The 22,487-nt window shown below is 22.1% G+C and overlaps 22 protein-coding genes and 13 non-coding genes across 35 annotated transcripts; all 35 read right to left on the bottom strand. All coding sequences in view use genetic code 11, as the record gives it.

Moving 5' to 3' along the window:
* Positions 1–1,595: 1,595 nt before the first annotated feature.
* Positions 1,596–1,667, bottom strand: BBOV_VI_pgt01. The gene has a single exon. It is a non-coding gene; the product is annotated as a tRNA-Arg (tRNA).
* Positions 1,668–1,675: 8 nt separating this feature from the next.
* On the bottom strand, positions 1,676–1,746 carry BBOV_VI_pgt02. The gene has a single exon. It is a non-coding gene; the product is annotated as a tRNA-Ile (tRNA).
* A 27-nt stretch (positions 1,747–1,773) lies between these two features.
* BBOV_VI_pgt03 lies at positions 1,774–1,844 on the bottom strand. Its single transcript has one exon. It is a non-coding gene; the product is annotated as a tRNA-Ala (tRNA).
* Positions 1,845–1,858: 14 nt separating this feature from the next.
* BBOV_VI_pgt04 lies at positions 1,859–1,930 on the bottom strand. The gene has a single exon. It is a non-coding gene; the product is annotated as a tRNA-Val (tRNA).
* A 17-nt stretch (positions 1,931–1,947) lies between these two features.
* On the bottom strand, positions 1,948–2,024 carry BBOV_VI_pgt05. Its single transcript has one exon. It is a non-coding gene; the product is annotated as a tRNA-Leu (tRNA).
* A 28-nt stretch (positions 2,025–2,052) lies between these two features.
* BBOV_VI_pgt06 lies at positions 2,053–2,128 on the bottom strand. Its single transcript has one exon. It is a non-coding gene; the product is annotated as a tRNA-Phe (tRNA).
* A 29-nt stretch (positions 2,129–2,157) lies between these two features.
* On the bottom strand, positions 2,158–2,230 carry BBOV_VI_pgt07. Its single transcript has one exon. It is a non-coding gene; the product is annotated as a tRNA-Met (tRNA).
* Positions 2,231–2,420: 190 nt separating this feature from the next.
* On the bottom strand, positions 2,421–2,493 carry BBOV_VI_pgt08. Its single transcript has one exon. It is a non-coding gene; the product is annotated as a tRNA-Arg (tRNA).
* A 23-nt stretch (positions 2,494–2,516) lies between these two features.
* On the bottom strand, positions 2,517–3,196 carry BBOV_VI_pgp32 (Ribosomal protein S2 family protein). Its single transcript has one exon — positions 2,521–3,186. The coding sequence runs from the start codon at positions 3,184–3,186 to the stop codon at positions 2,521–2,523; it is 666 nt and encodes a 221-aa protein (YP_010510650.1).
* Positions 3,162–4,143, bottom strand: BBOV_VI_pgp31 (putative integral membrane protein). Its single transcript has one exon — positions 3,170–4,135. It carries the CDS (start codon positions 4,133–4,135, stop codon positions 3,170–3,172), a length of 966 nt encoding a protein of 321 aa, YP_010510651.1.
* Positions 4,144–4,150: 7 nt separating this feature from the next.
* On the bottom strand, positions 4,151–5,234 carry BBOV_VI_pgp30 (RNA polymerase Rpb1 domain 5 family protein). The gene has a single exon: positions 4,157–5,224. It carries the CDS (start codon positions 5,222–5,224, stop codon positions 4,157–4,159), a length of 1,068 nt encoding a protein of 355 aa, YP_010510652.1.
* On the bottom strand, positions 5,221–6,959 carry BBOV_VI_pgp29 (RNA polymerase Rpb1 domain 2 family protein). The gene has a single exon: positions 5,246–6,949. The coding sequence runs from the start codon at positions 6,947–6,949 to the stop codon at positions 5,246–5,248; it is 1,704 nt and encodes a 567-aa protein (YP_010510653.1).
* On the bottom strand, positions 6,937–9,897 carry BBOV_VI_pgp28 (RNA polymerase Rpb2 domain 6 family protein). Its single transcript has one exon — positions 6,962–9,877. The coding sequence runs from the start codon at positions 9,875–9,877 to the stop codon at positions 6,962–6,964; it is 2,916 nt and encodes a 971-aa protein (YP_010510654.1).
* A 160-nt stretch (positions 9,898–10,057) lies between these two features.
* Positions 10,058–10,395, bottom strand: BBOV_VI_pgp27 (hypothetical protein). The gene has a single exon: positions 10,078–10,380. It carries the CDS (start codon positions 10,378–10,380, stop codon positions 10,078–10,080), a length of 303 nt encoding a protein of 100 aa, YP_010510655.1.
* Positions 10,396–10,599: 204 nt separating this feature from the next.
* BBOV_VI_pgp26 (AAA domain (Cdc48 subfamily) containing protein) lies at positions 10,600–12,260 on the bottom strand. Its single transcript has one exon — positions 10,620–12,245. The coding sequence runs from the start codon at positions 12,243–12,245 to the stop codon at positions 10,620–10,622; it is 1,626 nt and encodes a 541-aa protein (YP_010510656.1).
* BBOV_VI_pgp25 (AAA domain (Cdc48 subfamily) containing protein) lies at positions 12,222–13,922 on the bottom strand. Its single transcript has one exon — positions 12,247–13,902. The coding sequence runs from the start codon at positions 13,900–13,902 to the stop codon at positions 12,247–12,249; it is 1,656 nt and encodes a 551-aa protein (YP_010510657.1).
* Positions 13,923–14,071: 149 nt separating this feature from the next.
* Positions 14,072–14,464, bottom strand: BBOV_VI_pgp24 (putative integral membrane protein). The gene has a single exon: positions 14,107–14,454. It carries the CDS (start codon positions 14,452–14,454, stop codon positions 14,107–14,109), a length of 348 nt encoding a protein of 115 aa, YP_010510658.1.
* A 150-nt stretch (positions 14,465–14,614) lies between these two features.
* BBOV_VI_pgp23 (putative integral membrane protein) lies at positions 14,615–15,246 on the bottom strand. Its single transcript has one exon — positions 14,645–15,226. It carries the CDS (start codon positions 15,224–15,226, stop codon positions 14,645–14,647), a length of 582 nt encoding a protein of 193 aa, YP_010510659.1.
* A 166-nt stretch (positions 15,247–15,412) lies between these two features.
* On the bottom strand, positions 15,413–15,805 carry BBOV_VI_pgp22 (putative integral membrane protein). The gene has a single exon: positions 15,428–15,790. The coding sequence runs from the start codon at positions 15,788–15,790 to the stop codon at positions 15,428–15,430; it is 363 nt and encodes a 120-aa protein (YP_010510660.1).
* Positions 15,781–16,397, bottom strand: BBOV_VI_pgp21 (putative integral membrane protein). The gene has a single exon: positions 15,796–16,377. It carries the CDS (start codon positions 16,375–16,377, stop codon positions 15,796–15,798), a length of 582 nt encoding a protein of 193 aa, YP_010510661.1.
* On the bottom strand, positions 16,363–16,979 carry BBOV_VI_pgp20 (putative integral membrane protein). The gene has a single exon: positions 16,388–16,969. The coding sequence runs from the start codon at positions 16,967–16,969 to the stop codon at positions 16,388–16,390; it is 582 nt and encodes a 193-aa protein (YP_010510662.1).
* On the bottom strand, positions 16,951–18,218 carry BBOV_VI_pgp19 (translation elongation factor Tu family protein). Its single transcript has one exon — positions 16,971–18,203. The coding sequence runs from the start codon at positions 18,201–18,203 to the stop codon at positions 16,971–16,973; it is 1,233 nt and encodes a 410-aa protein (YP_010510663.1).
* A 58-nt stretch (positions 18,219–18,276) lies between these two features.
* On the bottom strand, positions 18,277–18,349 carry BBOV_VI_pgt09. The gene has a single exon. It is a non-coding gene; the product is annotated as a tRNA-Trp (tRNA).
* Positions 18,350–18,362: 13 nt separating this feature from the next.
* On the bottom strand, positions 18,363–18,434 carry BBOV_VI_pgt10. The gene has a single exon. It is a non-coding gene; the product is annotated as a tRNA-Gln (tRNA).
* Positions 18,435–18,451: 17 nt separating this feature from the next.
* On the bottom strand, positions 18,452–18,526 carry BBOV_VI_pgt11. Its single transcript has one exon. It is a non-coding gene; the product is annotated as a tRNA-Ser (tRNA).
* A 13-nt stretch (positions 18,527–18,539) lies between these two features.
* On the bottom strand, positions 18,540–18,611 carry BBOV_VI_pgt12. Its single transcript has one exon. It is a non-coding gene; the product is annotated as a tRNA-Pro (tRNA).
* Positions 18,612–18,623: 12 nt separating this feature from the next.
* Positions 18,624–18,696, bottom strand: BBOV_VI_pgt13. Its single transcript has one exon. It is a non-coding gene; the product is annotated as a tRNA-Asn (tRNA).
* A 17-nt stretch (positions 18,697–18,713) lies between these two features.
* Positions 18,714–19,109, bottom strand: BBOV_VI_pgp18 (putative integral membrane protein). The gene has a single exon: positions 18,729–19,094. It carries the CDS (start codon positions 19,092–19,094, stop codon positions 18,729–18,731), a length of 366 nt encoding a protein of 121 aa, YP_010510664.1.
* Positions 19,086–19,502, bottom strand: BBOV_VI_pgp17 (putative integral membrane protein). The gene has a single exon: positions 19,096–19,482. It carries the CDS (start codon positions 19,480–19,482, stop codon positions 19,096–19,098), a length of 387 nt encoding a protein of 128 aa, YP_010510665.1.
* A 153-nt stretch (positions 19,503–19,655) lies between these two features.
* BBOV_VI_pgp16 (putative integral membrane protein) lies at positions 19,656–20,080 on the bottom strand. Its single transcript has one exon — positions 19,676–20,065. The coding sequence runs from the start codon at positions 20,063–20,065 to the stop codon at positions 19,676–19,678; it is 390 nt and encodes a 129-aa protein (YP_010510666.1).
* BBOV_VI_pgp15 (putative integral membrane protein) lies at positions 20,053–20,482 on the bottom strand. The gene has a single exon: positions 20,078–20,467. It carries the CDS (start codon positions 20,465–20,467, stop codon positions 20,078–20,080), a length of 390 nt encoding a protein of 129 aa, YP_010510667.1.
* Positions 20,465–20,889, bottom strand: BBOV_VI_pgp14 (putative integral membrane protein). Its single transcript has one exon — positions 20,480–20,869. The coding sequence runs from the start codon at positions 20,867–20,869 to the stop codon at positions 20,480–20,482; it is 390 nt and encodes a 129-aa protein (YP_010510668.1).
* BBOV_VI_pgp13 (hypothetical protein) lies at positions 20,844–21,518 on the bottom strand. The gene has a single exon: positions 20,859–21,503. It carries the CDS (start codon positions 21,501–21,503, stop codon positions 20,859–20,861), a length of 645 nt encoding a protein of 214 aa, YP_010510669.1.
* On the bottom strand, positions 21,494–21,895 carry BBOV_VI_pgp12 (putative ribosomal protein S12). Its single transcript has one exon — positions 21,509–21,880. It carries the CDS (start codon positions 21,878–21,880, stop codon positions 21,509–21,511), a length of 372 nt encoding a protein of 123 aa, YP_010510670.1.
* On the bottom strand, positions 21,857–22,373 carry BBOV_VI_pgp11 (hypothetical protein). The gene has a single exon: positions 21,877–22,353. It carries the CDS (start codon positions 22,351–22,353, stop codon positions 21,877–21,879), a length of 477 nt encoding a protein of 158 aa, YP_010510671.1.
* Positions 22,374–22,487: the final 114 nt, after the last annotated feature.

The following is a 22,487-nucleotide window of genomic DNA, read 5'->3' on the forward strand; positions in this document are numbered from 1 at the left end:
TACAACCTTATATTTATATTGATAATATCTAGCCACACTTTCCAGTACGGCTACCTTGTTACGACTTCATCCTAATCACGAATTGAATATTTATTATTATTTAAATAATTTAAATTCACTCCATTTTCAGGATGCGACGGGCGGTGTGTACAAAACTTAATTATTCATTCACCGTTATATATATGACTAACGATTACTAGTGGTTACTACTCTATATAAATAAATTTCAATTTATATATCGTACTGAGATGAAATTTACATTTGAATCATATTTATAAGCTTTTTAAAAAGTTTAATAAATATTTTCTACACTTGTATTCATCATTGCGCCACGCTAATAGCCCAATACATAAGGGGCATAAAGATTTGACATCGTCCTTATTTATACTATATATAGACATAGATAAGGGTTCCGCTAGTTTTACATTTTATGATTTACTTCACAGCACTAGCTGACGACAACCATGCACCACCTTAAGATTAATTAACATTTTTATTTTAATAAAAACTTATTTTAAATTATGTTAAATATTGGTAAGATTTTTTGGGCTGCATCAAATTAAACAACATAGCTCATCACTTGTATAAGTTCCCGTCAGTTCCTTTGAATTTGACTCTTGCGAGTGTACTCTTCAGGCGGAATATTTAACGTATTAACTTTAAATTTAAAAATATTATTTCTAAATTTTAATATTCATAATTTACGGCTAAAACTACTGGGGTATCTAATCCCATTCGCTACTTTAGCTTTCATCCTCCAATGTCAGAAGTAAACCAGTTTAATACTTTCATTTTTGGCCTTCTTTAATGTATAGAAATCATATTTCACCATTACTCAAAAAATTCCTTAAACTTATTTTACCCTCTAAGTTTATTAATCTTAATATTAATGTTTAAAAATATTATTTTTAAATTTTTAAAATAATATAATAAACCATCTAAGGATGCTTTATGCCCAATAAATGCGAATAACGCTTATATCCTCTGTATTACCGCGGCTGCTGGCACAGAGTTTGCCGATATTTTCTTATAATTCGATCACATGTTTTAGAATTATTTACAGAAATTTACATTTTATTTCATCTTTTTCACACGACGTCACTCTATCTAGTTTTCACTAATTGTAGAATATTCCCCACTGCTGCTCTCTCTATAGAAATTCAGATTTTATCTCAATTCTGATGTGACTGTAAACCCTCTCAGGCCAGTTATTGATCTTCACCTTAATATTATTTTTTAATATTAAATAGCTAATCAAAAATAGAATTAATTTGTAAATAAAAATTTTAATTGTACGTTTTTAGCACTTAAAGAGAATTAGTATAAACACACATAAAATGCACACTTATAGTTATCCTCGATTTACAATTTTAGTTCTATTCATTACTCACCTCTACACTAATTTAAATAATATTAAAAATTTTAATATTTTAAATTTAATTAGCATGTGTTAAAAGTACGTCTTAAGCGTTCATTCTAAGCTAGGATCTAACTTATATAATTAATTTTATTCTTAATTGTTTGCAAAATCGTATTTTATGATTTTATTATTTTATTGTATTATTTTATAGAATACTCTGTATACACACAGAGAAAAGATCTGAAAGGAATTTAACCTTTATAATATAATTCGTAATTATGTACTTTAACTTTTAAGCTACAGATCTAAAATGACTAGACTATTTTGGAATTGAACCAAAATCTTACATTTATCATATGTATACTTTACCTTTAAGCTAAAAGTCTAAAAAATATTGAAATTAATTAAATATGTGGAAATAAGTGGAATTTAACCACTATTCTTATTTTGCAAAAATAAAATTTTAACATTAAATTATATTCCCGTACAATTGTAGTGTAGATAATAATGGAATCAAACCATTGTTTTTTAAGTGTAAATTAAATATTTTATTCATTAAATTAATTATCTACTTTACACAATTTTTTTATAAATAAAGAGACTCGAACTCTTATATATAACTAAATCCTAAATTTAGCGCGTCTACCATTTCCGCCATATTTATTTTTAAGTGTTATACACATATATGTATATGTCAAAAATCAGATTCGAACTGATTACCTTTGGTCCTTCAAACCAACACTCTAGCCGTTAGTGAGCTATTTTGACTTATGTTTTATTATTTTATTTAACCTGTATAACAAAAAAAGGGCTCAAACCTTCAACTTTGGACAATGAAACCAATGAGTTATTCTTTTACTCCATTTTGTTATATGTATAAAGTTTGCAAAAAAATATTAGATATATAAAAATGTATAAAAAAATTATATATATATATATGTATAAGTTTTCGGCAAGCACAAAATCTTAATAATAGCCGCATACTATAAATGCTAAATACATATTTTGGTTATTTTTTCTGAAATATTTTTAAACTAGACTATAAGTTATAGGGTATAAATGAATTCAATAAGATTTTAACTTATATTAAAAATTTAGAAAATTTTTGTTTTAAATATTTAAACTATAAATCCGTTATAATGCTGATAAAAAAAATTTATTTAGTTCACGCTTCCTCTTATAATAGGGGATATAATGAACTTAATAAAAAAATTTATAGATTTAAAATTAACATTGTTGCTTAAAATATTTAAATCTGTCAGTAGAGTATTAAAATTTAAATCACAAACTCCCATTGTAAATTTATTTTTAGAGTTACATTCTTTAACTGCTAATATATTAGAATCTAGATTAAGTATGAATACAAATTTAGAACATGATATATTTTTTAAATATTTAGTAAAGTTATATTTTATTTTAAGTTTTTTCAACTTAGTTATTAGAGGCATGTCTATTTCGTTATCAAGTTCACATAACTTTGATATAAATAAATGTATAATTATAAGATTTTGTATAACAGTTTTATTAGTTAATGTACCGTTTATCCATGAAGTATTTATACAGTTACTATTTGTAAATTTAGTTAAATAATAAATAAATTTATTAGTATTAAGTTTTGTTGTATTTATAAGTGTTATATAAGATTTATTTTTACTTAATAAAAATATTATCTTGTAAAGTTTGTATAAACTTACAGCTGTGTGTAATATATTTATGATGTAACAATTATCTATTATTTTATATAGATTATTTGTTTTTTTAGTTAGTTTACGTATGTTACTTATATGTAAATAATTTTTTAGTAATATATTAAAATTTAAAATCATTATGAGTTTTATTTTGAAAATATCTATACCATCCGGACCCTACAGGTATAAAATTAGATGTTATTAAATTAGATTTAATATCTACACACCAATCAACTTTATTATGAGTTATAACACTTTTTAAAGTTCTTAATGTTTCCCTAAAACTTAATTTAGATAAAATACAAGAAGTATACATAGTGTATCTTGTAAGACCAGTTAAATAAGGATTATACTTTATTAATTTTGTTGTAGAGGCTAATAAAAAAGAATTATTTATTATACTTATGAATTTAATACTTTCTATTTTAGTATATTTTAACTCAATTTTATGTATTTTATTAAATATTATAAAGCTTGATAATTTCGAAACTATAATTATTAAATTGGAATACAATATTTTTATGTTATTATAAGAATATAGTGAAAATATAGCTAAAAATAATCCTATAAAATAATAAAATAAAGATATAAAAGAAGATCTATAATTATTTTTATTATTATTTATATAGGTGTATTTTTGTATATAATATATATAATTGTTAACATTTGACACATCATATAGACTTAAAGGAAATGCTATTAATCCTTTTTTAAATTTAGAATCACTAGAATAACATAAGTTATTTACGCTTTTTTCTATGTTTAAAACATCTACATTGTAAAGTGTTACATTAGTATAAGTATTTAGTGTGTATTTTAAAATACTTAAATACTTGTACAAGTCCATTGTTTCTTTAGTTTCTGGGTACCTACCCTCAAATAATTTATCTATTTTATTTAAATTTGTTTCTTTTGTTTTAATTATGTTTGATTTTGGTTTATTTTTTCTGCTTATTAAGTAGGGGTGTATAAAATAGCTATATACACTATTAAGTTTATTGTTAGTGTTGGTTTTTGTTTTTTGTTTAAGTTTTATATTTTTTTCTAAACTATAGTTTTGTTCGTTACTATATTGTGTTAATTTCATTTTAAAATTGTATTTAAAAATTTATATTAAAAAATATTTTTTAATTTTAAAAAGATTTTTAACATATTTTGCAGGTGTTATATTTTTATTAAAAGTTTTGTTATAACAATCTATCATGCACCAAACATTATTTAAAATTTTTATACAATTTATAAACGCAAATGAAAAACACATTGTACTAGCTATATTAAAAATATTATTTTTATGTAAGTAATAAGTATTAAATAACAAATTAGAAACCGATAAATTATTATAATTTACATTAATTATAGCAAAATAATCTAATTTTAAAGGTTCAAATACGGCTTCTACATAACTTGTATCATACATAACTTCTGTAGCGAGGCTATTTAAAGCTGGCTTATCTCCTAAGTGAAAAGTTCTTAATAGCATCTGAGTACTAGGCTCTCCTAACGCTTGGGCACTTATAGTACCTTTACAGTACCCAGAAAGACTTATATCTTTATAATCTAAATCGGAACATTTTAAACAAACAGATTTATTATTTAAGCATAAAAAAGGAATATTTATTTGTTTATTGTTTTTTTTATAGTTTATACATTTGTATAAAGTTTTACAATAAAGATTTTTAATATAAACATTTCTTAAACTTTCTATTAATCTTCTAGTTAAATATCCAGATTCTGCTGTATTAAGGCTGCTGTCTATTATACTATTTCTAGCAGAAAAAGAAGAATAAATAAAATCTTTTAAATTTAGTCCGTAGTATAGGTTACTTAATAAATAAGTACAATTTTCTGTTATAGAAGAAGTTCCTTTAATAGTTAAAATTTGTAATAATTGATTTAATGTAAGTTTTGCTTTTAATTTTGTAAAACAAAACAACATAGACATAAAATTATCTTTTTCAATGTATAAATTTAATAAATAATTAAAATTATGTATATTTTTTGTACTTATATGTATATTATACAAAGGTGTAAATTTAAAGCTATTTAAATTGTAATTAAATGGAAAAATTGAAGAGTATTCGAAAGATATATTTACTAATTCTTGTAAATGTTTTTCTAAATGTGATAATTCTACAATAGATAATAATTTTAAAGTTTTATTAATTTTATTAGGCATTATAAATTATAGCTGTTTAATTTAACTTTGTTTTCGTTTAAAATCAACTTTAAAAGATGTTAGTTGTCTTCCTATTGTTGTTTTATAAAAACGTTTATAATGTCTTAATGTGTAAGGACTATTTACATAAAAATTGTTAAAACTTAATTCTACTAAAACAGCGTTATTGCAGGCTATTACTGACGTAGATAAGCAATTAGTATAATTGTACGCTGTTAATGTGTATTTACCTAAAAGTGCCCCTTGTGTAAGATTAAATATATTCTTTTTATTAGTAGGAGAATATAAATTAATCATAGGTCTAGTTAAAAGTTGAGCCTCTATTAAAGAATTTTTAAATATAATAGAAAATACACCCATTTGATCTCCGTCAAAGTCAGCATTATAGCCTGCACAACATATAGGTGTGAATTTCACAGCTCTTCCTTCTGCCATAAGAGGGTGAAATGATTGAGTATTCATCTTATGCAGTGTTGGGGCTCTATTAACTATAACAGTATTATCTATTGTATTGTCAAATAAATCACATGACAACAGGCAACGATTAGATAGTTTTCTTGCTTTTTTTCTACTTATTGTTTTTAGATTTGGATCATATAATTTTAATATAGACCTTCTAAATTTTTTAATTTTTTTTCTTAGTTTTTTTTTATTTTCATCTTCATAATCTTTGTAAGTTAAAGAAAATTTATGCAACATGTTTGATGGAAGACCAACATAAGATATATGTAAATCTGGACCAGGCACTATAACAGATCTACCTGAACAATCAACTCTAAATCCAAGTAATTTTTGTCTAAATAAACCATATTTACCGTGTAGTCTATTATAGATATTATTAGAATCCGGATAAGCATCTAAAAATAATGTATATGTTATAAGGGTCTTAGCTGTAAAAAATAACATAGCTATACTTTTTAAATTATATTTGTGTTTTGGACGATTTAAAACTGTATTATTAGCGTTCAAAAGAAACCTATATATATAATTAAATTTAGAATCTATCTTTTTATTATTAATTTTTCCTAAATTTTCTCTTAAATTTATAGGTATAACAGGCATAAGAATCACAAAATATTCTGTGAAATGGTTGTTTTGTATGTGTTTAATTATGTGTATATTGTCTGAAAAAATTTTACTTTTATACGATTTTTTTCTAAATAGTTTAGTTTTAAATAGTTTAAGTATTTTACAAAATTCGTATAAAAAATTTATAAAATTGTAAAATCTATTAAAAAAACGTTCAAAATCGCTTGCAGAAAGTTGTTCTTCACATGGAGCTGTAGGAGCTCTATAACATTCACCATAATATACATTATATTTATCAAATTCATTAAATTTTTTAAATAACTTAAATAAATCTGATAAGTTTTTAATGTTAATTGGGTTACATATAGGGAAGTATAAAAATATAGCGCCATAACGTCCTTCTCTTTCATTATTAAATTTCATAGCTTTTCCACAATAATAACAAGAAGAATTTTTTATTCTATTTTCATTAAACTTCAATACTTTGTTACATGTTTTACTATGACATATATAACGATATCCGAATATTTTTTCACACAATATTCCTCCGTCTCTGTATCTTATTCTTTTGTGTAAATAAGGAGACGAATTATATACTAAGCTTATTATAAATTCTTCGTTGTCCACTCTTACTATTTTATTTAGTATGTCGTTGTAATTTAAAAAAGATACTTCTATATTTTTATATTGTTTCATTTTATTAAAATTTTAAGTATAAGCTTTATTATTAAATTTAATGCTTACTAACACTGCTTTAAGTTCCGCTATTAGATCAGTAAATGTTTTTGACAATAAATTACTATAATCGTACATAATCTTTTCAGTAACAAATTTAATATTTGTTTTTAATAAAGACATTTCTTTTAAATTATAAGAAGCACCATGTGCCTCTAAAGACCATACTTCCATTTCACCAAATTTTTGCTCTTTACTTTCTCCGTGCACATATTGAACCAATTTAGAAGAAGAGCATCTATACCTGAACTTACTTTTAGAAGTGTGCATCAACTTAAAAAAGTATAAAATAACATGATGAGTAAAACCTTTCAATTTATATCCTGTTTTAAAATCTCTAAAAACTGATACAGCATTTTGACTAGATTTAAGTTTAACATATCTATTATTTATTTTATTAGATACAGATTTAACATATAAAGATGAATACATGTCAGAACTATGTAAGTTTATAGGAGACTTTATTCTTACATTATCTATATCACATGTATTTCCTATGTACCCCTCTATAAACTGGCCTACATTCATTCTAGACGCTGCACCTATAGGGCTTGTTATAATGTTAGGTAGTTTATCTTCAGAAGTATAAGGAGATTCTGGAATTTCTATAATTTTAGATATAGTACCTTTATTTCCGTGTCTACCACATAACTTGTCTCCAACATTTATATTATTTATGCTTACTAAAAATAATTTAAAATTAGCATAATTTAAGTTACTTCCTATTCTTACAAAATTAGAGTACTGAGTACATTCATATTTTACTAATTTTTTAATATCAGTTTGATCTGAATATAAACATTTCTTAGATTTTATAACAATTTTTTTTATTTTTCTTCTACGTTTTCTTCTTCTTACTGCTCTTTTCAAGGCTTCACGTTTTTGTTTTTTAAGGTTTGATATAATTCTTATTATTATTTTAAAAATTTTTTTTTTATTGTCTATTAATATTGTTTCTATATATTTTTTTTTTTTAAAGCTTAAATCAATGTCGTCTATGTCAAATTCTAAAGAAGTTAACATATCATTGTAAGCTACATTTTTATTTAAAACGATAGCGTCCTCATGTTCGTATCCGTAATAAAAGCTATAATTAACAAAATTATTAAATCCTAAAGTAAATTCACAATTTGCAGCATCTGAAGGTATTGCTAATATAGTACCTATATTAGATTTTTCTCCTTCCCATACCACAGGTCTATAGCGTGTATAATAATTATAATCGTGTATATTATAAGGCGATAAATAATAACTAACATATCTATTATTATCGTCTAATATAGTTATTTTATAATTTGTAGATAATACAATTATACCACTAGTAGAAGAAATTATACATTTATTAGATATTAAATTTGTAATTTGGTTATATTTTGTATACACATATTGAGGATTTGAGTGTATAAGAGGAACAGCTTGCGTATGCATTTTTGATCCCATTAAACTTCTACACATGTCGTTATTTAATAAAAAAGGGATTAATAATTCAGTTATATTGAAAATATTGTAAAATGTTAAACTAGAATTAGAACTATGTTTATCTAGTTTTACAATTTTAAATTCTCCATTTTCTATAACTTCTACATGATTTATTTTAAAATTATATGATTTTTTAAGTAAGTTATTATAGTTATTTATTGTTATACTGTTTAAATTTTTAGAAAATTGATCTAAATATATATTATTAAGAAATTTTTGTTTATTTATAATAACAGTTTTTAATTTTTTATTTTGTTCTATTGTGTTTGTTGTTATTGTTGAAAGTATTCCGCATTTTTCCCCGTCAACAGTATAAAGTATATTTATAAAATTTAAATAAAAATATTGTACTTGCCTTAAATATTTAGGGATAGCGAAAGTTGTACTAGTTGATGATGTTGAATATCCAAATATATTAAGTTTGAACTTATTTTGTACACAGGATAGCAAGTTCAATTGATTAGTGTAGTGCAAAGAAGGATTTAATAAAAAATTTTCTCTAAATAAAGGTATATTTGAAAATTTAGTTTTACTGTCTAATACATGTAGTATATGCTTTTTAGGGTCTGTAAAATGATATGTAGAAAGTGATTTTTTAATTAAATTAAACATGTTATCGCATATACTGTTTACATTTTTGTTTATAAAACTATCAGAATTAATAAAAGTTATTTTTTTATGTACAGCATTTATAAACTTATTTATTACAGAAATAATATCCGCGTAAGAACAATTTTTATTATAAGCTGTAAAAAATGAATTAATTACATTATCATTATAATCGTTATAAAACTTATCGTTTATAGCCTCAATTATTTCAAATATAGTTAATTTTATAAAATTTTTATGTATGCTGTTAAATTTTATAACCTCACTTAAATCTAGTTTACTTAAATCATTTAACTTAACATATACATACTTATTTTGTGAGACGCTTACATGCATATAGTTAAAACCTGTTAAATTTATTAAATAATTTTTTATTAATCTTTTTTTTTGCACTGTAGAAGTGTGCTTTATAATAGATTTAAGATGTAGTACTGGAGTCCTATTAAAACCATTAATAAGTATTTCTCCTGTTGCGTCTACTTTTGGTATATTTAATATGTTATAATTTATGTTTATACTTTTAGACTGATCATTAAATATAAATTTTAATGGAACATTAAAAGAGTAGTACATTGTACTATAAGAAAGCAAATAATAGCTATTATAATTTATTTTATCTATAGACTTTATTGAAAGTAAATTAAAATAAAGTTTAATATTTTGTACTTTTACTCTATAGTTATTACGTTTTAGTAATTTTTTTTGATATTTTACAACATCAAAAAATAACGTATATATATTATTTAAAATATAGTTTATATAAGTTTTATATATAGTATTATAATCTTTAACGTTAAACATTTTTAAATATAAACATAATAAAATAAAATATAAAAAAATTTTAAAACATATGCAATATTCTGAAATATTTTATATTTTTCCTTATAAAGTTTCTATTTTTTTTTAATAAACGTTTTGTATTTTTTTTAAATATTATACGTTTTTTATTTTTTAAATCTATAAATTTATCTATATAATCAAAATTTAAAATCATTTTTTTTTTATTTATAAAAAATGCAAGTAAGATTATTAAAATTTAAATATTCTCTTATTTTAACGTATTCTTTATTTGGTTTATGAAATAAAATTGTTTTTATTTGTACAGTATTAAAACCACAATGACTGTAATCTAAAAGAGGACCACGAAAAGTTTTAAAAGCTTTATAAATTTTTTTGTAAATCAAGCTGCTTATATTTATAAATCTTATTTTATTTTTTTTTATCTTTTTAAATAATTTAACGTTTATAAAAATATCTTCAACTTTATTATTTTTAAAATTAAATTTATATAATGCTTCAATCATTATGTACAAGAATTATATTTAGTGCATAAAACATTAGTGTAAGCATGTTTAGATAGTTTAATATTAAATTTTAAAAATCTATTTATTAAATGCTTATTATTTAAATATATTTTTAAAATAGAGTTTGTATGTCCTATTTTTATATGTTTTTTAGTTTTAGCCATATTTAAATTATACACTTTATTTATTTTATCTATATGTGTTATTTTAAAAGTTAATGTCATTTTTTTTATAAAAATTTATAATGAGCTATAAAAATTACAGCAATATTTAAAACTTATATTATCTAAATTTTCCAATAAAATAGATTTATTATTAAAGCATGAAACAATTTTGAATCTGTTTAAATACTCTTTTGTCTTATTTGATAATAATTCATTTATCCTGTATAAAGGTCTTAAACCATAAAGTATGTTATAAGAATACTTAATAAAAGAATTTTTTAAATTTTCATCTATATCATAAAAATAAAAAGAATTATTTAAATTTATTTTATATATTATGTTATCTAATATACTAAGGCACATAGGTAAACTAACAGGGTCGAATATTAACATGTTGTTCACTCTACCTAAAAATTCAGGTCTAAAGAAATCTTTTATTGACTTTAAAATTTTATTTTTATAAAAATTTTTATTATCAAAAGTTAAACTATTATCGCACCCTAAATTACTTGTAAATATGATGAAAGAATTATTAAAAGTTAAAACGTCTCCGTTAGCTGCCGTCAATTTTCCTTCTTCTAATAGCTGAAGCATTAAATCGTTTATAGATTTATGTGCTTTTTCTATTTCATCAAATAAAATCACACAATTAGGCATAGATTTAACTTTATTTATAAAATCATTATTTTCGTTATAACCAACATACCCTGGAGGAGAACCTAATATTTTAGATATAGAATGAGCTTCCATATATTCACTCATATTAAGCTTTATAAGTTGTTTAGTAGATTTAAATAAACTATAAGTAAAAATTTTTGCCAATTCTGTTTTACCTGCCCCACTAGGACCACAAAACAGAAAACTGCTTAAAGGTTTTGTTTTACTAGGTATGTAAAACGACTTGTTTATGCTCTTTACAACTGGTTCTATAAGGTTTATATTGTTTTTTAAATAATTGTACAGATACATATTAATATAATTTAAATCTTGTTTTTTATTAATTAGACATAAATTTTTAATATACGCTAGTAAATTATTTATGTATTGTTCGTAATTTTTGGTATTATTTGTTAATGTAGGGTATAAATTTGAAAATTTTTGTATTTCTATATTATTATATGAGGTTAAATATTGTTTTTTTTCTAAAATTATAGATGTGTTTAAGTTGCTAGTGTATGGTAAATTATTTTTTTTAATTAAAAAATCTAAAGATTTTTTATAGTTATAATCTATTTCTTTTATAAATATTACAATATTTTCATTTTTGTAATTAGTTATAAAATTATTAAACTCTGTGGGGCTGGTTTTAATTAAATTTAAAAAATCAATATACTTATAAAAAACAATTAATATTTTTCCTAATATTTTAACGAATTTTATTTTTTCAATGTATTTGTCGCCAAAAAGTTTAATAAAGTTAATAGTTAATTTATTTAATATTTTATTAGTTGTTTTTGTGTTAGTTTTATTATTTATATCTATTATAAATTTGAAAACTATATCATGAACCATATAAATAGTATTATGTGCTATATTTTGAAGCATATGCACCATACTATCTACATCAACAACATATGATTTTTTTTTTTTTACAACTTTATAAATAAAAAGTTTGTAAATAGATTTATTCTTATAGTCGTTTATTAAATCATAAACGTTGTATAGGTAGTGTTTAGTTAAAAATTTAAGTATATAAGACATTTTACTGTAAAATTATATATTTTGTAAAATTATTGTCGCTTCTAAATAGTTTATTTTCTTGAAGTAAATTTAAATTATTTACTATTTTATTTATATTATTTACTAAAAACCTAGACCCTTGTGTAGGGCAGTAAGATAAATTAGACAGCATAGCTTTAATTGATGTAGACATGTTAACTTTAGTATTGTACTCTTCGCTATATAAATATTTTTCCAATATATTGTAAAGGTGTAAAGAGGATAAAGGGTTAAATATAATTATATCATTTAATCTATTTATAAATTCTAATTTAAAATTAGAATTTATATCCTCTCTAACTTTATTGTAATATTTAGTAGTAAATTGTTCGTTTTTGTTTATAGTGTTAAATATTTTACTACCTAAGTTGCTGGTAAAAAATATTAAAGATTTATTGAACTTACAAGAGTTACCTTTAGAATCTGTTAGTAATCCCTCGTCTAATATTTGTAAAAATATAGAAAAAATATTTTTGTCTGCTTTTTCTATTTCGTCAAACAATACAATAGGAGACTCTACAGAATTAATTTTATTTATAAGGTTACCTCCGCTTTCGTGTCCTACATACCCAGGAGGAGCTCCTATAAGTTTAGATACAGAGTGACTTTCTTTATACTCACTCATATCAAATTGTAATAAATTAGTTTGAGATTTATAAAGATAATTTGTTATAAGTTTTACTATTTCAGTTTTACCTGTACCACTTGGACCGCATAATAGAAAGCTTCCTATAGGTTTAATTTTATTATTAAAATTAAAATTTAATAAATAAGTTGATATTTTTTTAGTTATTAGATCTTGCCCAAATATAAATTTGTTTATTAAATTATAAAAGTTATAAACTAAAGACGTGTTAGAATAGTCTAAAATATTATTAACGTTTATAAAATTATTTATAAAGCAGCTTATAATAGATTTATTTACAGATTTTATCTTAGTATTTATAAACAAATTACATATGTTTTTTTGATGTTTAACTTTTATAAAATCATATAAAACACTACAAGCATAAATATAATCGCGTGTGTTATGTAAAGTTTTTGTTATATAAGTTAAATATTTAATATGGGATCTATTAATGTTTTGTAATAAATCATATTTATATAAACGAGACACAATAGTGCTATAATACAAATTTACATATATTAGCTCGTTTTTTTCATTTAATTCTTTAAGTACGTCTTTATTAGTACTGTGGAGTATATAACAAAAATCAAATGCAACATCAACGTCTTCGTTTTTATTTGCAATTATATTGTTGATTTTACCTAATAGTTTAAATACATAAGTTAAATATAACTTGTTATTTGATACGTGAACAATATTAGTTTTAAATAAGCTATACAGCTTTATTAAAACACTGAATAAAATGTTAGGGTATTTGTAAGATATTATCTTATTTTTAAGTGATTTGTTATAAGTTTTTAAAGTGTTAAATATATAATTAGAAAAATAGTCGTATAAAAGTATATTTTCGTATTTTTTTACACAGTTTATATTAAAATTAATTTTTGGTCTATTGTATTTTGCAAATGTATTGTAGCTGTATTTTAAAAGCTCTGAAAACAAATTAAAGTGTGAAATAATTTTACTATCTATATTATGAAAATCTAAGTATTGGTAAAATTTATTTAACATTTAAAAATAATTATAAAATTTTATAATGTTTATAAAAGTTTAATTATTTATTATTTTTAAAATATAAATAACTCTTTAAATATAATTATATTTAATACTTATATTTTACTTCTATTTTTATAAAATTTTCATGTTTTTAGCTATTATGAAAAAATATAACTAAATATTAAATTCTTTTGTATTTTATATGATTAAACTGTATTTTTAAGCGTAAATACAATTTATACCGAAAGGAATAAGATTCAATAAATTTTCAAATTGAGACTTATTGAAAGAAGTTATACATGTATAAACTTGAACAACATACCATAGTATAGAATAAGGAGGAGATACTAATAGTAGTATATACTGAATTATACCTATTTTATTATCTTTGATAAAATTAATAAATTTTTCACCAAATGTTTCTCTTTTTCTTAAGGAAAGTTTTATTAAATCCATAATAACCATTATTATAAGGGCTATAAGGTATAAAATAGTATCGATAGTGAATCTTATGAATAGTTTTATAAGTATAATTAAATCTGATAATAGTTCTATGTCTTTATTCATTATTTATATATGTTAATTTATTTTTTAAAAAAATTTATATTTTTTTATGTTTTATTTAGGTGGTTTAAAAAATATTTGTTTATTAATATTTTAAAGTGAATATTTAAATTAAATTTTAAAGATTGATTTAATTTTTTTCAATATATAGCGCGAATTATTTAAAATAAATTTAATTTATCTTTTATTTATTTTATAAAGGCGCTATTGTTGATATAAAATAGTGGTATATGTTGTCTAAAGTATTAAATTTTTCTATATGGGATATAACTGCCCAAAATGTAAAAGGATAAAATATAGCTAGAGTAGCTATAGCCAATGTACCTAAAAAGAAAGGATGTACATCTTTTTTAATTTCTATAGTTGAAAAACATCTTATCCAAAGAGCCGCATATCTTAGAGAATATTGACATTTTTGGTTCATTTGAAAGTCTGTAAGACGGTAAATATATTTATCTATTAAAAATTCAAAAAAGAACACAAGTACATCAACACCATCTACTACATCATAATTTTTTATCGCTTTTAATTTGTCTATACATATACCTAATATATAATCTGTAAACTTTAATAAATTTAATAATGTAAAAATTCTTTTAAATTTTATTTTTCTAAAAAGTTTTATAATATCTTTTATTAACATTTTACATCCTAGAGGGTAAAAATTTAATCTAGTTAATGCATATGTATAGTTAAAGTAACGATAATATATTTCATTACTATAGTTTTTTATATCTTGTTTGGTTAATGTTATGATCTTTCCGACTAATGTCATTTTGTTTTAAATGTGTAAATATTTGCAAATATAATTTTTGCATAAAAATATATAAAAAAGTTTAACTTAAATTTTTAAAAATTGTTGTTTATTATTTAATTATAATTATATAATTATAAGATAAATAATTTTATTAATGAGTAAGTTTGCCTATTATTTGACTGGTTTTATTTTGAATATTTGTTGTTTAAACTAATTTTTTTATTTAAAAAATAATAGTGTGTATAATTTATCAAATATATAAGGAACAATATTTAAAAAATTTTCAAATTGTGACTTATGCAATGTAAAAGCAAAAATGTAAAACTGAATTACATATGATAACGGACAAGAAGAAAACTCTAGTATTATAAATACTATATACTGAAATATTGGGGCTCTATTATGATAAAAAAAATCGCATATTTTTTCTTTTAATGATTTTTTAACTAATAAAGATCTTATATAATTAACAATATAGAGTAAAATTATAGCTGATATATATAAAACATATTCCAATTTTTCTTCAATATACAGGGCAGAGTGTTTAATTATATTTAAAAATAAATTTAACTTTTCGGTCATTTATTTTATAATGGAGCTATTGTAGATATGAAATAGTGATATATGTTGTCTAAAGTATTAAATTTTTCTATATGAGATATAACTGCCCAAAATGTAAAAGGATAAAATATAGCTAGAGTAACTATAGCCAATGTACCTAAAAAGAAAGGATGTACATCTTTTTTAATTTCTATAGTTGAAAAACATCTTATCCAAAGAGCCGCATATCTTAGAGAATATTGACATTTTTGGTTCATTTGAAAGTCTGTAAGACGGTAAATATATTTATCTATTAAAAATTCAAAAAAGAACACAAGTACATCAACACCATCTACTACATCATAATTTTTTATAGCTTTTAATTTGTCTATACATATACCTAATATATAATCTGTAAACTTTAATAAATTTAATAATGTAAAAATTCTTTTAAATTTTATTTTTCTAAAAAGTTTTATAATATCTTTTATTAACATTTTACATCCTAGAGGGTAAAAATTTAATCTAGTTAATGCATATGTATAGTTAAAGTAACGATAATATATTTCATTACTATAATTTTTTATATCTTGTTTAGTTAATGTTATGATTTTTCCGATTAGAGTCATTATGTTTTTATTAAAAAGGCGCTATTGTTGATATAAAATAGTGGTATATGTTGTCTAAAGTATTAAATTTTTCTATATGAGATATAACTGCCCAAAATGTAAAAGGATAAAATATAGCTAGAGTAACTATAGCCAATGTACCTAAAAAGAAAGGATGTACATCTTTTTTAATTTCTATAGTTGAAAAACATCTTATCCAAAGAGCCGCATATCTTAGAGAATATTGACATTTTTGGTTCATTTGAAAGTCTGTAAGACGGTAAATATATTTATCTATTAAAAATTCAAAAAAGAACACAAGTACATCAACACCATCTACTACATCATAATTTTTTATCGCTTTTAATTTGTCTATACATATACCTAATATATAATCTGTAAACTTTAATAAATTTAATAATGTAAAAATTCTTTTAAATTTTATTTTTCTAAAAAGTTTTATAATATCTTTTATTAACATTTTACATCCTAGAGGGTAAAAATTTAATCTAGTTAACGCATATGTATAGTTAAAGTAACGATAATATATTTCATTACTATAATTTTTTATATCTTGTTTAGTTAATGTTATGATTTTTCCGATTAGTGTCATTCTATTTTAATAATTCAATAACTATACCAGCTCCAATAGTCTTACCTCCTTCTCTTATAGCGAACCTTAATTCTGTTTCTAAAGGCATAGATTTTTCTATATCAGCAGTAACTATTACATTATCTCCTGGAATAGCTAAATCTAAACTTAAATCATTAGAAGAAGAGTATATATTAGTTATAGTCCCTGTTATGTTAGCTGTTCTTATAAAAAATTGAGGCTTATAACCAACTGTGAAAGCAGTATGTCTACCTCCCTCTAGCTTACTAAGTACGTATAAATTAGCTTTAAATTGTTTATACAGCTTAGAAGAACCAGGAACTGTTAGTACATATCCTCTTTTTATATCCTCTTTAGTAACACCACGTAATAATATACCTACATTATCTCCTGATTCTGCTTTAAGTAACGATTTATTAAACATTTCAATATTCAATATAGAAACAATTTTAGAAGAGTCGTACCCTAATAACTCTACTTTGTCACCTATATTAGCGCTACCTCTTTCCACTTTACCAGTGGCAACTATCCCTCTACCTGTTATAGAAAAACTATCTTCTACAGGCATTAAAAAAGGTTTTAATAGGTCTCTAGTTGGTGTAGGTATGTATTTATCTATACAGTCCACTAAATTTAAAATTTTTTTAATCCACTTATTATTAAAATCTAATTTAGATGATTGTTTTACAACATTTAGAGCCTCTAAAGCAGATCCAGAAGTGAAATGTACAAATTCTTCTTTAAAATTATATTTAAGTAATATGTCTCTAACCTCCTCTTCTACAAAATTACTTAACTCTATATCTGTTATCTTATCCTCTTTATTTAAAAATACTATTACATTTTCTATACCTATTTGTTTTATAAGCAATAAATGTTCTATTGTTTGGGGCATAGGACCGTCTGTTAAAGAAATAACTAAAACAGCACCGTCCATTTGTACAGCACCAGTTATCATATTTTTTATATAGTCAGCATGACCAGGGCAGTCGATATGCGCATAATGTCTATAATTACTTTCGTATTCTACATGTTTAGTATTTATAGTTATACCTCTGCTTTTTTCTTCAGGGGCTGAATCTATTTCTTCATAAGAGTGTGCTTTTTTAGCAAGTCCTTTAGCTTTAAGAACGCTAGTTAAAGCGGAAGTCAATGTTGTCTTCCCGTGGTCTATATGTCCTATAGTACCTATGTTTATATGTGGTTTATTTTTTATATACTGTTCTTTTGCCATTATGTTTTATTTATTTTTGGCTTATTTATAAGCCTAATACGACTAACTAGCCTTTAACGGGCGTTATACCGTATACCAATTAAAAGATTACTATACTTTTATTTTAAAATTTGGAGTTTTACATTTTAAAATTAAATTAAATTGGTATTTTAGTATAACTTAGAAGGAAAGGACTTTAACCTTTATTTAAGATATCAAAAATCTTTATCTTTTCCTTTAGATGACCTTCCACCCGCGTGACTAGAGTCAAGAGAGTAAGGGATTTGAACCCTTAAAAATTTAATCTCAAATTAAGTGCAATAATCCTGTTCTGCCAACTCTCTATACTGTGAACAATCAGAGTAATTGGATTTAAACCAATATCTTTCATACCCAAAACGAATATGTTGTATATTACACTATACTCTGAGTATAATCTTACTCCCTAAAATAGACTCGAACTATTATTAAACCGATTAACAATCGATTGCTTTACCTATTAAGCTATTAAGGAATTATTAATTTTAACAATATATGTTATATTATTTATTTTTGTCCTAAAATAAAAAACTCATAAAATATTCTTTTATCTTTTATTTTTAACTGAGGTATTAGACTTGTTTCTATAAGTAAGCCTATAGTAGCTAATATAATAGTCATATAAAAATTAGACACTACAGTAAAAGGTAAAAGCACATAAACAGATATATGCTGCACTAAAGCAAATAAAAATCCGTATAATCTGTTTAAAATTTTTTGTTTTAACGTTAATTGTCTATTATAAATATAGTTTTCTATTTCATGTATTAAATATTCGAAAATTTCTACTAAAAAATCAATTAACATTTTTAGTAAATATTTTAATTTTAAGTTTATTTTATATATAAAATTTTGTATAATATTGCTTTTCATTTTATTTTAAAGGTAAACTGATTAAAAATTTTTTAATTAAATTTGTTTTATTTTTTACATTTTCTTGGTCTATTATATTGAGATCTATTAAAACACTTATAATAGTAAAAATAAACATAATGCACGCTTTTGGTATAACCTGAAATGGTAAATTTAAATAAATAGCTGTAATATTAATTAAAGAAAACCCTACACCATAAAGTTTATACAATAATTGTATGTATAACGGCTGTTTATGTTTGTTTATATAATCTTCTAATGTATGTTTTAAATAATCTAATACTATCAAACATACGTCTATTATAGTTTGTATAATTTTATTTATAATGCTGTTTATAATATTTAATATATCTTCGTAATTTTTTATGTTTATGTTGTAAAACGACATTTGTAAGCTTATATTTTCTTTATTTAATTAAATTTAATTTTATATTAAATTATTTTGTATTTTTTTTAAATATATTTATTTTATTATAAATATATAATTTTGTCCTACGCACCAATAAATAAATTATTAGTTTTTATTATTTTGTTTGTTCTAAAAAAATTAAATAAAGTGGTATTTAGAAAATTATAAACTTTTAATTTAAAAATGAGTTATCTATTATAACTCTTTTTACAGTTTTATTAATTTTTATTTTGCTTGGGTTTTTTATTAATTTCATGTTAATAAGAGAATTAATAACACTGAAAAAACAAGCTATATATTTTTTGGGCATTATATGAAAAGGTAAATAAAGACATGTAACTGTAACATTTACTAACGCAAACAATACAGCGTATAGTTTACGTAATATATAAGTTTTATATGGTGTTTTCTTTTGTATTAAATGTTGTTCTAATTTAGCTTTTATCTGTTCTAACACGTATAAAATAGCATCTACTATTATATCTATAATATATTTTGCCTTTAAAGCTAAAGGAGTTAATATTTTTTTTACTTTTTCTGCGTTGTTTGAATTATATAACATTATATGAATTTATTAATTTAAAAATGAGTTATCTATTATAACTCTTTTTACAGTTTTATTAATTTTTATTTTGCTTGGGTTTTCTATTAATTTCATGTTAATAAGAGAATTAATAACACTGAAAAAACAAGCTATATATTTTTTAGGCATTATATGAAAAGGTAAATAAAGACATGTAACTGTAACATTTACTAACGCAAACAATACAGCGTATAGTTTACGTAATATATAAGTTTTATATGGTGTTTTCTTTTGTATTAAATGTTGTTCTAATTTAGCTTTTATCTGTTCTAACACGTATAAAATAGCATCTACTATTATATCTATAATATATTTTGCCTTTAAAGCTAAAGGAGTTAATATTTTTTTTACTTTTTCTGCGTTATTTGAATTATATAACATTATATGAATTTATTAATTTAAAAATGAGTTATCTATTATAACTCTTTTTACAGTTTTATTAATTTTTATTTTGCTTGGGTTTTCTATTAATTTCATGTTAATAAGAGAATTAATAACACTGAAAAAACAAGCTATATATTTTTTAGGCATTATATGAAAAGGTAAATAAAGACATGTAACTGTAACATTTACTAACGCAAACAATACAGCGTATAGTTTACGTAATATATAAGTTTTATATGGTGTTTTCTTTTGTATTAAATGTTGTTCTAATTTAGCTTTTATCTGTTCTAACACGTATAAAATAGCATCTACTATTATATCTATAATATATTTTGCCTTTAAAGCTAAAGGAGTTAATATTTTTTTTACTTTTTCTGCGTTGTTTGAATTATATAACATTTTTTAATAAATAATTTGTTTGTTTACGGTTGTAATTAACTTTAGTATTACTAAATTTATTTGGCAGGCCGTATTGTTTTATAAGTTTATAATAGTTTTTATTATTATAACGACGATTAACGTGTTTTAATTTTAAATTAGCGTACATAAAATTATTGCTTATTTCGCAAGTTTTTAAATTTTTAGTTTTGTTTGTTCTTACACTAGCATTTGTATCTTCAAATACTCCTAATACTTCTTCCTTGTATTCTACTACAGAACTAGAATCATTTAAAACATTATTTAGCTCTAGTATGAAATTATGCTTAAAAGGTAATTTTTTTTTTGAGTTAACAGCTTTTAAAAAATATGAATATATATATTTTTTAATATATTTTAAAGGAGCCATAACTAAAAAATAATATTTAAGCTTATGTACTTTATTATCTATCATTATTATAGGTAAATTTAATTTATATATCATATACTCTAGTATAGATGTAAAATTTATATCTAATGACGAAATTAAACTAAGACTATCACTTATGTTTATTATAAGTTTTTTAGATTTTGTATATTTACCTTGCTTTTGTACAAATTTACTAAATAGCGTTAATATTAATTCTTTTTTCATAATTTTATTAAATTGTTTCATTTTTTTTATTTTATTGTAATACGTTTTACCCCGTATTTAGACCTTTTAGTTGCACGACGAGCTCTTTTAACGTCTAAAACACCTAGTATAACTTTATATTTAACTCCAGGCAAATCTGGAACATTTCCTCCTTTTATAAGTACCCTGCTATTTTTAGGTATTATAACATTTTCACCAGGAACATACGCTAATACAGTTTTTTTATTTAGAGTTGTTTTAATAACTTTTCTAACAGCAGAGTTAGGTTTTTTAGGGGACATTACTATAAAAGCGTTGCATTTGCACTTTTTCTGTGGGTTTTTATTAAGCGCTCTACTTGGTGTTTTTTTTATTTTTTTTACTCTACCCTTATCAATTAGTTGGTTTATTGTTATCATTTAAATTTACGTTTTTTAAGCCTACATCCGTTGTAAGGGTAGTTAATAACATGAGAAATAGTACGTAATTTTATACCTTTAATATTATTAAATTTTAAAAATAAAAATAATAAAGTTTTTTTATAATATGATTTATTTTTAAAAACAATATTAATATTATTAGATTTACTATAAACTAAAAACAGCATAAACTTATTAATAAGTTTATTTAATGTTATTATAGACAATTTTCTAACTTTACCATAAGATGTACATGTCTTTATAAACTGACCGCAAGATAACGATTTTAATATTGTTAAAAATATAAAAATATTTCCATATCTTTTAAATTTAGAAGATGTTATAAAAACATTATTAAATTTAAAAAAAATAGTAGAAATATTTATCTTATAGTCTAGTTTTCTTATAACCTTTTTCTTTTTTTTACTTTTAGAATGTTGTTGCTTTATTTGAATATAACAGTTGTTTTTCATTTTTGTCTGTATTTATGTCTAGAGTTACTACAGATATTAATTAATCTTTTGCCTCTTCTTATTACTTTACAATTACTGCATAATTTTTTTATAGAAGTTTTTATTTTCATTTGTATTTTTAATTATAAAGAAGC

Source organism: Babesia bovis, apicoplast (genome assembly GCF_000165395.2).
Source record: "Babesia bovis T2Bo apicoplast, complete genome".
Taxonomy (NCBI): domain Eukaryota; phylum Apicomplexa; class Aconoidasida; order Piroplasmida; family Babesiidae; genus Babesia; species Babesia bovis.